At 43.6% G+C, this 13,147-nt stretch overlaps 1 protein-coding gene across 1 annotated transcript in view; it reads left to right on the top strand.

Moving 5' to 3' along the window:
* The window catches only part of LOC115791030 (activin receptor type-2A-like), a 63,290-nt gene that overhangs the window by 38,169 nt on the left and 11,974 nt on the right, over positions 1–13,147 (top strand). The window contains exon 4 of the mRNA XM_030745116.1: positions 5,453–5,607. Coding sequence (XP_030600976.1) covers positions 5,453–5,607 — 155 coding nt within the window. The remainder of the gene's footprint in view (positions 1–5,452; positions 5,608–13,147) is intronic.

Below are 13,147 nucleotides of genomic sequence, written 5' to 3'. Positions count from 1 at the left end.
TAGTACGAGATGTTTTCGTGGTGGTCCCCTCCCCCGCGGTTTACTCTGGTAAATTAACGTGAGGCTTACTCACCAGCTCGGACCGAGAACGCTGGAAATCGGCCAATTCCGGTCCCTGGCCAGTCCATCAGTGTATCTCTACCCAGAACAGAGCCATACCAGAAAATATAAATTACTGTGGATGGAAATGACAACTAGAGCTGCTCAATAATGACAGCCTTGATTATTTAACAGTTCGTCCATCCATTTTCTTCTGCTTATCTGGGGCTGGGTCACAGGGGCAGCAGCCTAAGCAGAGAATCCCGGACCTCTCTCTCCCCAGCCGCCTCCTCCAGGTTATTCGGGAGAACACAGAGGCATTCCCAGGCCAGCCGAGAGATATAATCACTCCAGCGTGTCCCGGGTCTCCCCCCAGGGGGCTCCTTCTGGTAGGACATGCCCGGAACACCTCAGGATTATTTAAGTTTTTCCATTAACTGAACACACATCATGTCTAAGTTTAAAAAAAAAAAAAGGGCATCATTTGGTAGACCAGCGGGTATTTTGGATTGTGAAGCCTGTTGTTGTCAGAGCTACCGATGGTTCCTGCCAGCCTGTAGCCTCCAGTCACCTCAAGTCGCGCAGCTCAGAGACCAGCACAGAAACCACAGGGGCAGCAGCAGAGAGCCAAAGCCAACCGCCACTTCAGCCAAACGTAGAGGCAGGAACATTTTTTGACCTTTACCTCCTTGACATCAGCATTTCTTTGACTCTGCTGCTGCAGGTGGCACACAGTTAACCAAGTTCAGTATGTTGTTTTAAGGGAAAATAATGGAAAAAAAAAGAGTTTGCTGGTGGTATTGCAGCGACCTTCACTTAAGAAAAATGAAACTTGGTTGATATATATATAATTTTTTTTCTATGTGTCAGTGACAAAATAAAAGGCTTGTGAGGTGGGACATGCTGGGAAAAGTTTGGGAACTGCTCCTTTTAGGGAGGTGCAAAGTGTGTTTTACAGTTTTTGTTTCATAATGGTTATTAAAATTAAAGACTGGGCCTAATGATAGTGTTTTATTCACATGTTTTCACACCTGAGGGGGAAAAACATTTATGATCTGACAAACTATAAACTGTAAGCTATAAATTGTATTTCTGCATTTATCAAATTATAGGTAATCTGCAGCCGCTTTGAAACATTATCTAAATCAACTTTGAATGTCAGTGGTCACTGAGACATAAAAGGGGGAAAAAAGGGTTTTAAACACCCCCACCCCACCCCACCCCACCCCTGCTGCTGCAGCACCCAGACTTCCATTCAGGGTTCTTTGAGCACAGGCTGATCTACCTGCAGCTTGTATCCAAAACCGTCCACGGTCAGACGTCACCAAGCCCCAGGCAGCCGCTGCTTCCTTAAGCCTCTGTTTGCATTACATTCAGACAGCCCACTCATTTTTATTTCAGAGGAAAAGCATCTTTTCTTCTTCATGTTCTTTTTCTTTTCTTGATGATCTAAAAGCAGGATAACTGTAAACTTCTGTCAGTTTTCCCACCTACTTATACCAGCCTGACCTTCACCTTTTAAGGGCAGCAGCCTTGTGAGTAATGAAGCTTGTCCTTAGAGGTCAAAGCCAGGTCACACTTGAGTCTGAAAATCTATTACCAGAGAAGCAGGCAGACAAAACAGCTACAGTTGGAAATCAGAGCAGACGTTTGTGCATTTTCCTGTTATTTTTAGCTGTTCTGGAAACAAAAATGTATTGGAGCTTGAGTAATTAAACCCCAGTTTAAAAAAATTAAATGGGTAAAAATGATTTAAAACCTCTCTGGTTGGCGCTAACATTTTTTTTAAAAGCAGGAAAAATGTTGAATTTAAGACAGCAAGCAAATTAATCAATCTTTATTTGTATAGCAAATATCATGCAAGTCCTTAACAGATGAATATAAAGCAAAAAATTAGACAAAACAAGACGTTACATCCAGTAATAAGTAAGTTAAATTTAGTGTAACGGGAGTCTAAAACACATTCAGGTACCGGTGATAAATGCTTCACCAGCCAGTGGTGATTCCGGTGTCCTCACACTCATCAGTTCGCAGCTGAAGTGTCCGACAGGCCCGTCTGTCTCTTCCTGTAAATTTGACTTTGTGAAACCTGGAGACATCCTGCAGAGGAAGAACTTTCCAAAACCTCCCCGACAAACACCCCGAGGGTCCCACAATGCAGCTGGTGCAGTCCTGTCGGCACCTAACCCCTCCGCCTTTCCTCTCCCCTCCTCCTCCTCCTTTCCGAGAGCGGCGGGGTCGGCGTCTGAGCGTCGGCGCTTTGACAGCACTGCCGAATCAGACGGCCGCACCTTGTGATGGGAGGACAGGCTGAGCCAGCAGGCATCACCCTGTGCCTCCTGCAGGGGTCGGGCACAGTTCAGAGCTCTGTTATTTTTGGCAGGCAGATTACGTTATGTCACGAGATGGATTTGCTAATCCTGCTGTGTGCGTGGGTGTGTTTGTGTGTGCTTGCGTGCGCCGATATGATCTCTAAGCACAGCGAGTGTGAGCTGTAAGCAGGGTTAGAGCTGCGTTTAGAGGTGCAGCCCAATGTGAGGCCAATCAAAAAGGCCGCGTTCTCTCTTCCTTTGTTTCTCTGAACGTGAAGCAGTTTCTTCTGAGATTTTGAAGTCACTGTGGGCTTGTTCTTCTCTGTAATGTGAAGTCCTGCTTCTGCGTGGAAACAGAATAACCAGAGGTTGAAGGAGAAAGACGTCAAATGGATTTTGTGACGTAAAGCAAACTTAGGATGCAATCTAATATAAAAATAAAATTCAGTTTGTTTGTTTTATGTTTGTGTATACAGCATAAACAGATGATAGCAGTGTAGGAAAGAAAAACTGGGTCTTCAAGTGTTAAATTATTTATATTTTTAGAGCCTCCATAAATCAGGCACTTTTCCCTGCTACTCTGCAAATCACCATCCAGCCAGGAAAACTGTGCCATGAAGAATTAAGAGGGCCCGAGCCCCAATAAGGCGAGCATGTAATTGTCATTTTGGTTCATTGTTAGGTGGGCGGCAGGCAGCATGATGGCGTCTCTAATATCTCATAATAATCAAGTGTTGGGGATATAAATAGGATGTTATTGTGCTGTAATTAAAATGATAGAATGCTTTTTCTATGGTGTTACAGGTGTTTAAAGGCTCAAAAAGGGCCATTTTAGCTCATTGCTAGGTGCTTGGTAAGCAACATGATGAGTTCCATCATATCTGGTATGGATAAGATCCTTTAGGGGCGTGAGATGTCCCTGTGCAGCAAGTTTAGTTGCTCAATCCCTGATCGTGTTGGAGGCGTTTGCAGGCAGACAGGCAGATTTGACGCGCTCACATGTCCTCCTTTGACGCACATCAAGCACAATCCGTTCCAACAGGCTGCTAATAAGTTGAGCAATTCTGTATTATTTTAACGCTCAGGTATGGTTTATTTTAACTTCCAGTCCTCGTGAACCTAATGATCGCCGCAAGTCGAGACACGTCAGTGAAGCAATCCAGTTATTCTTTATACAGCAAGTGCTGATGGTGCTTTAACAGATCTTATCGTGCTCTCCGTGCACCTTGAAAGTTGGCAAAGTTGTGCCAGAAACCCCCGCTTTGTCTCTGCTTCCAGTCCTCCTGAAGTGCAGTGTGTGGACCGAGCCTGCCATATGCCACGCTAACAGAAACTCGCTGATTTGTTGTCATGCTAGTGCTGGTCGCAGCTGATCAGTCATGGTTCTTGATTTCAGCTGAAGAGCACAGAATCGTTTGTTTTCTACAGGATCCAGTTAGTGCAGACTGGTTATTTTGACAATTTTTTTTTTAATGAGACACCTTGAGCAATTAACTCTGACAATATTTCTAACTCTTTTACACATTTAAGCTTTGATTTAGTTGCCTTTTCCTGACAGGAACCTTAGATTACACATAGTTTAAATCCCACTGGATGTTCTAAACATCTGGTGCTTGTTTTTACAGCTCGTAATATGAAAACAAAAGATGCCAATTTGGTGAAAGAAAGCATGCCGTTTACATTCTGCCTGGAGGTTTGGGCTTTAGGGGGTTAATAATGGTGTTGATATTTCACAGCTTTAGTTACATATTACCGTATTTTCCGGAGTATAAGTCGCACTTTTTTTCATAGTTTGGCTGGGGTGCGACCTATACTCCGGAGCGACGTATACAGTATGTGACATTTATAACACATGAACCAAAATACTCCAGCCACTTGACATCTCCGTGAACTGCAGCTTTAAGGCAGTCTTGCGTAACCTGTGGGCGCAGTGGATGATGGATGGAGAGCACAGCTTAACGGCAACTGGGAGAATGCGCCACCCAACTTTCCTGGAAGTCATTGGATGGATCAAGAAACATGGGCTTCAGTGACAAACCATCCTGTTGGGATTCAGAAAGGCTGGAATAATTGGAACTGCAGCTGACGACGAGTCTGACTAACGCGACACAGAAGAGGAAGCGGCGCTTCGTCTACGGAGTGTACGGAATTGTTTAGAAGTGACACCGAGGATGAAGAATTTAATGGATTGATGGTTGGTTAACTTGTTAGTATGTTCTTTATGCTATGGTTATCTGAATAACTTAATGTTACGTTAACATACTGTAGCGATTCTCTTAGTTAGAGAGCGTGTTGATGTTGTGGGATTTCGGACTGTTCGGGAGGTTCGTGAAGGCAGCATGGAGAGAGAGAAAAAGACTGAGAGCTTGCCTGTGTGTGTGTTGCTGTTCCGCTGTTGTAGTTGTGGTTGGCGTGGCTGTGGCCTACAGCAGCCGTTTTTCTGTTAATAAAGACGACCTTTGTTGTGAATATCGCCGACTTGGAAGTGTGTTTACAACGTTACAATACCGAACACGTGTTCGTTGTGCGTCATGTAGCTGAATGTGCTACGTTAGCATAACGTAGGTGTAACCGTGTTCGTCCTGTTCTTTAATCCATTATTATTTTAAATTACCGTTCAAGATGGAATTTCTGCTCTGGGTCTCGGATTCTATCAACCCCCCCCCCAAAAAAAGTGCGACTTATAGTCCAGTGCGACCTATATATGTTTTTTTCTTCTTTATTATGCATTTTTTGGCTGGTGCGACCTATACTCCGGAGCGACGTATAGTCCGAAAAATACGGTACAAAAGATGGACGTAACCACCATGACTTCACCCACCAGTTCCGTTATGAAGCCTTAGCTGGATAATCCTCCTCTCTGACTCTAATAAGACCCATTTTAAGTACATAATTTATTCAGTATGACCTGAACGTAGTGACTGAGTCCATGAACTCATAAAGAATGTGTTTGCCGAGGTTTTCCCATAGACCTCTATGCAGTCTCCCCTGCTGGTCCTTGATGCTTCATCTGCATCTTTAATGCTGCCTGTGCTTTAATTTTATTTCTCAGAGGCAAGTGCTTTCTCATTAATATCCTTTTTCTCTTTCTCACCTCACAGCCACTTCCAACCCGTTCTCCCAGAAGCCCCAGCTCTTCAGCACCCTGCTTTACTCCCTGGTTCCCATCATAGGCCTGGCCGCTGTCGTCCTCTTCTCCTTCTGGATGTGGCGGCATCACAAACTGGCCTACCCAGCGGCCCTCGTTCCCACACATGTAAGTCCCACCAGAGTGAGAGAGTCAAATGTTAACCCATAACTGTTTTCATTTTTAGTCATCAGCTGTTGTGCGCGGTGTGCTCCGCGCCATCTGGAAATTGCACGAAAACCATTCAGTGGATTTTTCTCAAATTTGGCAGAAACATTTATTGCATATCAGAGAGGAAAAGTTCAGCTTGGTGTTGTGATTGAATATCTGGGGGGGCCCACAGGGCCTCCCAAAGGGTAAAAATAGCACATTTCACACATATTGCTTAATTGCCGAAAAACTGTTCAGTAACTTTTTCTCTAAGTTCCTATGATTATTGGTAACAATAATATCTTGATTATGAATGTAGTTTGATTCAGCTTGAATCACTCTGATGGTGCCCCCAGCACCCCCGAATGTGCCAACAAAATGACCCTTTGCATACTTTGCATTTATTTCTTGAAAAATACACCGTACATTTTCTGGTAGAGATTGAGGGATGTCGAGAGATTCAGTATGAACACTCAGAGAAACTTTGTCACCATTGATACATTTTTTTGTGCCGTAATGGGCCCCAAACAGCAAATATGTTGGTCTTTGTTTTGTTTGTTTTTTGTAAAAATACATGTATTGCAAGTTAACTGTATGACATATTTCTGTGACCTTGTATGAACTTTCTCATGAGTGTTAATATATTATATTGATTCTCGATAGGGCCCCCAATGACACCCCCAAATGGTGGTAAAATCACTGATTCTAATACATTATTATTCTAAGTGCTGCTTAAAAAATCAGTGATTTTTTTCCCCCTAGTGATTATTGCTAATATTAATAAAATCTGATATTTAAAAAAAAAAAAACAACTTTACCATCATCTAACTGTGCTGCTTGCTGTTCCCATCATGCTTCAGGGTTTTCTATCATCTTACTGGAACCGTGAACGTCCACAGGACTTCAGGGTCTCCGTGACCCTATTATTTGTCTTTGTCTTGTTTGCTCCTCGCTGTAGTCTGATTTCAGAGGTCACCTGTCAGTCAGCAGCGTGGCGAGGCTGCAGTGTCCTCTTTCTTCAAAGTTGCTGCTGATGCAGTTAGAGTTTCTCTTTTTGTCTGTTCAGCCTCGGTGACCACCGGGTCCGACTTCATCTGTTAATTGCATACAAAGGGGAAATGTAAAACCAGTCGGTTCCTGCACGTCGGTGGATGACGATACAGATTCAGAGACACGTGAACTATCGGCTAATTGATTACAGGAAATGTTTGGCTGCACTCTGATTGAGGTTAATATTTATTTCTGACATGAGTTCATCAGTTGCTCACCTTTGAAAAGATTGTGTATTATTTGAAGTTTGCAGTCGGCCACAGTGTGCACTCCTGTCTCTGTTTAACCAACCTTCAGCTTCATCACTGATCCAGTTCCATCAGTGGGCTCAAACAGCCTTGGCCTCTCCTGCCCTGTGCAGCAGAGGGAACAGAGCGCTGGTCAGCCAGACCTGACACACTGTGCCGAGAGTTTACGTCTGGGTAATTGCTTTTTCAATTTCTTATTTCAGTCCTGTTTAGAAGGATGAGAGGAGCCCTGGTTCTGTCGTTTTCTTTTTCCTGCGGTTCTCTTTCAGAGCAAACTCGTTTCAGACTCGCTTCTAATTCACCACACGAGGAGTCTGGGTTGTTCAAAGTGTGCCAGACAGGCTTTTAATCACACAGAAGTGGCTGATTTTTTTTTTTCTTTTTTCTCAGATTCTCCAAGAAATTAAGCTCAGTGTGCTGTTATAGCTGAGATGATGAAACGGTGTGATTTTCAGTGCCATCATAAACACAGGCGCTTGTTTCTGTTAAACTGATACAGAGATCCTGCAGTGAAGGCATGTGCTGGAGTGCGCTGCAGCAAAACGCCACCAGAGGGGAGTTTGTACTGGTGAAACAGGCGGCTGTGGACGTACGTATTTACAGTTTAGTCCAGCTGATAACAGTGACATGAGGGACAGACAACATGGGGGAAAGGTTGTCTCACAGTTGCAGTTAAAGAGGGAAGCACTTCAAACTACTTTGTATCCACTCCAGCAGTTAGTGTCTAAAGAGAGTGGGGGTGCGACTTACCTAATCATAAACAAACACTCTTTGGCTGACGATAGCAGTCTTCTTCGCAGCGCCCCGGCTGGAGTGGCTACAGCCTTGTTTTCATTTTCTGCATCAAAATAAAACGCAGCATTTGTTAGTTTGCCATCAAACTATAGTGTTTTTCTATTTTATTTTATTCTATTCTATTTTAGTTTTCTGTACTGAGCTGCTGTAATGCGCAAATTTCCCCGTCGTGGGATCATTAAAGTTTTATCTTATCTTATCTAAAAACCCAAAGAAGGAGCTAGCCTTCATTGTGAGTGACACTTTCAAAGCAAATGGCTCTTCAGTTTAGTGCGGTTTTGTATCGTATTTCTTATATTTTGGAAAATGAAGTGCCAGCATTTTCTGAATATGCTGACACACTGCCCCCCCACTATGCTGGGGGGCTGGACTACAAGCGGCTGCAGGATGAGAGCTGGTGACTTGCGGGCACTTTCACACGAGCCAGTGTGCACAGGCGACCTTATCGCTTTTCGAGGAGCCGCTTCTTTTCTTTTGTTACTGTGTTATTAGGCAGTTAATAAACTCTACAACAGCAAGAGCAAGTATGTCCACACGCCAATGCTTAGCCGACCCTTAGACAGCCTTAGTCCATCAGTTATTAATTACAGAGCAGGTGGGTGATGGTAGCACAGTCATCACAGATTACTTTGGTAATGATGATAAACTTTCAACAATTAATAATATTAATAACTACCATAGGGCTGTCAAACTTTCTTTCTTTTGATGGGCCACGTATAACAAGTCTGTGATTTTGTCAAACGATTGACTTGTTGCCTTTATTGTTCATGTGTGACTCATTGTTTTTCTCTTGGGGTGCTAGCCAGGTCTCTCTCCTCACATGAAAGATTTTGTTTGTTTTTTTAGGTCAAATCCCCCCCCCCCCCCCCACCCCCCCCCCCCCCCCCCCCCCCCCCCCCCCCCCCCCCCCCCCAAGTATCAAATGAAATGAAACAGCAGCTTCTGTAAGAATCACAAAAAGATATATTAAGGCAACATTTCAAATTTTTCTCAAACGTCTGAGTCACAAGAATACAACACAACAAAATAGGTTTCAGCTGAGGAAATGAAACTCACAGTCCGCTTCAGGCTTTCTTTGACTCCTCCCACAGTTCAGTTTGTCTTTCTTTGCCACTTATTTACAAACAGGCACAATAGTTCCTCTTTTTTTTCATCTGCAGTCCAAACAATAACAACAAATAAATCTCCCTCAACACAAATATCAAGCGTTCTCTTTTACTTCTTTGTTTGTTAACGGTGAAGTCAGTCACCCGGTCCGGTTTTCCTGGTGTTTCTTTAGCTGGTACTGCCTGTTCTGTAAACAAGGAAGGAAGATGAGTGGAGATCTCAGAAGGTTGCAGGAAGTATACCAGGAGATTTCCTGAGGACATACATCGCCAGCTTTTTCCAGCAAAAAGGGACTGAATGGCTTCTTGCCAACTAACTGGTTTATATATGATCCGTTTGTCCTCCGAACCTCATTCCCACTGCTTCCTCCTCAAGCTGCTGTTTTATGGCGCCAGCCGGGAACACATGGCTGAGGGCCAGTGTGTATGTGGCATTTCAGGGCATGTTAACTGTCACACATGGATCAATCTCTCTGATACAGGTAGTCACTCCCAAAGGAAAATCCATAGACAAGCAGGCTATTGTCTGCAAATAAGTTTGAAAATTTTTGATCTGCTGGTGAATCCCACACACCTCCAGCTTAGCCACAGGTGTCGCCACTGGCTGTCAGCCCTGGTTGAAATGCTAAGACATCATGATGGTAATGGATACCTTTCTTATTCCACCATGTTTGCCATGTTTCCTGATTTAACGCTGTCACAAACCTTTTAGACATCTCTCAAACCCTCGCCCTTTTAGTACTGAGAACAAGGCAGTTCTCCAAATTCCTGATTAATTTAGTTTCTGTGATTGAGGCTGTTTTAAACCCGACCACGCAGTTTCTCCAAATTCCTGATTAATTTAGTTTCTGTGATTCTGAGGCTGTTTTAACCCGACAGCAGCAGCGATGTTCTCGGCTGCTTGGCAGCAGGGGAAAAAGAAAACCCATGCACAGCTTCCACCGTATGGAAGAGAGGAGTCAGGGGCCTCTGCATTATTGATGAGGCTTTATATAGGCAAACAAAACTAAGCAGAGAGACGCTCGCAGCTCTGCCTCCAAGGATGGTGGTGGTGTGGTGGGTGGAGGTGGGGGTGTGGGGGAGTGAAGAGAGACATGCAGTTCTCTTAACTTGGCTATTGTATTTGCACGGTGCTAAAGCACGGCAGGAAGAAGATAAAACAGACAGCGACACAATGCAATCTGGATACAAATGGTGATGGAAAAACAACACCGCTAAGAAGCTTATGAAGCATCTTACCTGCGAGGTGATAAATGAATAAATAAACAACAGAAAACAAAACAAGATCATGGTGGGGGAGTGGGGGGGATCAGATAACAAATGATGATACAGAGGAGAGTGAAAAAAAATGCAGCACCTAAAAGATTTATAAAATCACAGGGGAGTGAAATGAAATAAAATAGCCAGGGTGGAACAAATGGAGTCATGCTGCGTGTATGTGTGTGTGTGCGTGCAGGAGTGCATTATTGCATGAATGAGTAGGTATGCAAGGACAGGAGAGGGGAAATAAAAGAAGGTCACTCACATAGGAATGTATTTAAAAGTCAGCTCATATGCATTTCTGGAAGGAGACAATGAGGTAAACTCCACTTGCCCGCTGCGTGAAGGTGGGTAAAACAAACAGAGAGGTGCGTTTGCAGTCTACGTCTGCAGCTGTTTTTGTGTCCATCGCTTGTTTTGCAGTTGATTAAAACCTGTTTGTTTTGTTTTTAATAAAGGAGATGGAGAGGAGAGAGGTGGATGCAGTGGGAGGGGAGATATGGAGGGATTTATTTCTACTGCTTCTTTCTTTTTTTCGTGTGTGTGGCACTATTTAAAAAAAATAAATAAAAGCAGAGGTGACTCCGGCAATCACTCAAACAGCCTGCAAAGTCATCAAGGATGGCTTCTAGCACTTCAGTTGTTGAAGGGCACAAAAACACCACAAACACCCTCTGTTACAACAAAGGTTACTCAATTAGGACGTGCAACACCTGCTCGATGAAGCGAAGCATTTAAAGGTGTCCTGTCTGCTTGTTAAGTGATGACATATCGACCGGGTCCACGTGTCTCCTGTGTTTGATGAGGTTCTCGTCTTTTTAACCTGAGGCTCCCAAAACTGTTGAGGTGTCGAATTCAGAGGAGAATCGCTCTCGGCGTACACATTAAAGCTTAAAATGAGCGAGTAATCCAAACCACGCAGCAGCGTATTAGTGACTAACCTCGTGTCATGGATGGATCATCTCTAATGTTCTCTTGGTTGAAGTTTGGCTTGTTTTCGGCTTCTTCTTCCCACCATATGATGGCGTTTCCCTCTGCCCATCAGGGACCCTCGGCATGAACTTTAATTGAGAACAGTTAAACCCTCATCCTACAGCGTCTATGTGCAGCTGTCTTTATATTCGCCTAATCATAGTTCTGTTAATAGCCACCAGGTAGCATATTATATGTCAGCTAGCTCAACCTCACTGTGTTCATATCCAGCATCGTAGCAGTGCTGTATGTTTTAGTCTGAAAATCCTTCGGTCAGAACATGATATAAGTTCTAATTCAATGTTATAAATTCTGCTTTTCATGGATTCCTGGATGTTAAACTTCGGAAAGCCCACTGTGGTTGTTTTATTGACGCTAAAAGAATTTGGAAAGTTTCTAACACTTAAGGCCTTTACACACTGGATGCGTAAAATACGTACAAATTTTGTGCGTTAAAAATATTTTTCCGACTCGCCTGTTCTTAATGCAGTCATCCACACAAAAGTTTCCTCGTGTTTAATACGAGCGCACATTTTTCATCAAACTCTGGTAAGCAAAAGCATGTCAGAACATTTCCAGTGCTGTATTATCTATGCAAAAGCTGTCCACAGGCGATTGAGAAATTGTCAACATCTTCCTCCAGTTCGCACTTTGTCAGATTAAATTTGAATAATTTGTTTGGAATTTTTTGAAAGAGGCATCCATCAAGCGAAAACTTCTGCCACCTCGTTTCATATCAGCTTTCAGCAACTCAGTGAAAATGTCAAAAACAGAAGATGTTTTATGCTCGGTCATGCTTGCATCTACACCCGAGCATAATGCGCTGTTCTTAGTCATTTATTATTAATGTGACAGCAACAAATTGGCCACACCTGTTGCTGGTTGGATTTCAGAGCGTCCTATGTGCACGGGAAGTCGTTCTAGTTATTAATCATACCTGTTGGGAGCATTTTCCCCGCTCCCTAACAGCATCCGTGTGCCAGCTACACTGCTTAATCTTGTAAAATGTCAGAGCTCTGCATCACACTGTGCGCATTTAATCTGAATCTCTAATTAAAACGAGTAGCAATGTGATTATATCATAAACAAGCATCTGCAGTCTGAACAGCCAGCCAGAGAGACAAAGATGTATATGTCTTCTTAATACCCTCTGAGTGTTTAAATCCCCTGAATCTGCAGCTAGAAATGCTAATGGATCATTAGCTGAAGGACTGATTTGTAAAATGAGGACAGCATGAATAGAATCGCAGAGTCAAGAAGTGTTTTCAGACCAAACGCCCACTCGTGAACTACGTATTTTTTTTTTTGCATTTGCACCACCAAGAGGGACGCTAAAGCCGAGATTATACACTGTTGCAGACATGGACAGCTGGAGGCCCGAGTGGGCATTCCTGTTACACTTCTGTCCACCTGAAGTCCACCCCTGGGAAGCATGCGTAGTTGGTGTATTGTAATGTAAATTCTCCATGGACGAATTTGCACAGACCCTCGGGCTAACCATCTGATGATGAAATTTACATCACTGGGACCCGAGCATACGCACAGAAGCTGAAAGTATCATCTCCACTTAACAGTCCACTTAATGCTCAATGCATTGCTCGCTTTGCACGCAAACAGTGACGTTGCCACAGCTCCGTACCATTTATGCCAGCACTGTGGGCGTGAGGTATTCTCCTGAACAATAGGTGTCGCCACTCAAACTTGTGTCTTCAAAAATTAAAGGAGGTGCAGGACCAGCTGAAATGACACCAAGTTGCAGCTTGCATCAGCAGATGTCGTCTGGCCGTTCGCGAGAACAAGAACAGTGAGCAGCCAGAATGTGATGCCAGCTGGAATAGCAACAGTTACAATTGCAACAAGATGGATTATACAGTAATGGCCAGCAGAGGGCGACTCCTTTGGTTTCACAAAGAAGTCAAATTGTGTTTGTCATTTATGACCTCCACAGGCACCTTCCTGGTGAGCTTCTGGTCTTAGTCGCTAGTTTCTTAAACACAACATGATCATTTTTGTAAATTATCGTCCTAGTTTGAGTAAAATCTGGGTATTCTTTAGCGGCTGTTTCTCAGTCAGGTGGCCCTCACCAAA

Source organism: Archocentrus centrarchus, chromosome 2 (genome assembly GCF_007364275.1).
Source record: "Archocentrus centrarchus isolate MPI-CPG fArcCen1 chromosome 2, fArcCen1, whole genome shotgun sequence".
Lineage (NCBI taxonomy): Eukaryota > Metazoa > Chordata > Actinopteri > Cichliformes > Cichlidae > Archocentrus > Archocentrus centrarchus.
Note: the sequence above shows the minus strand (reverse complement) of the source record. Positions and strands in the feature narration are given on the sequence as shown.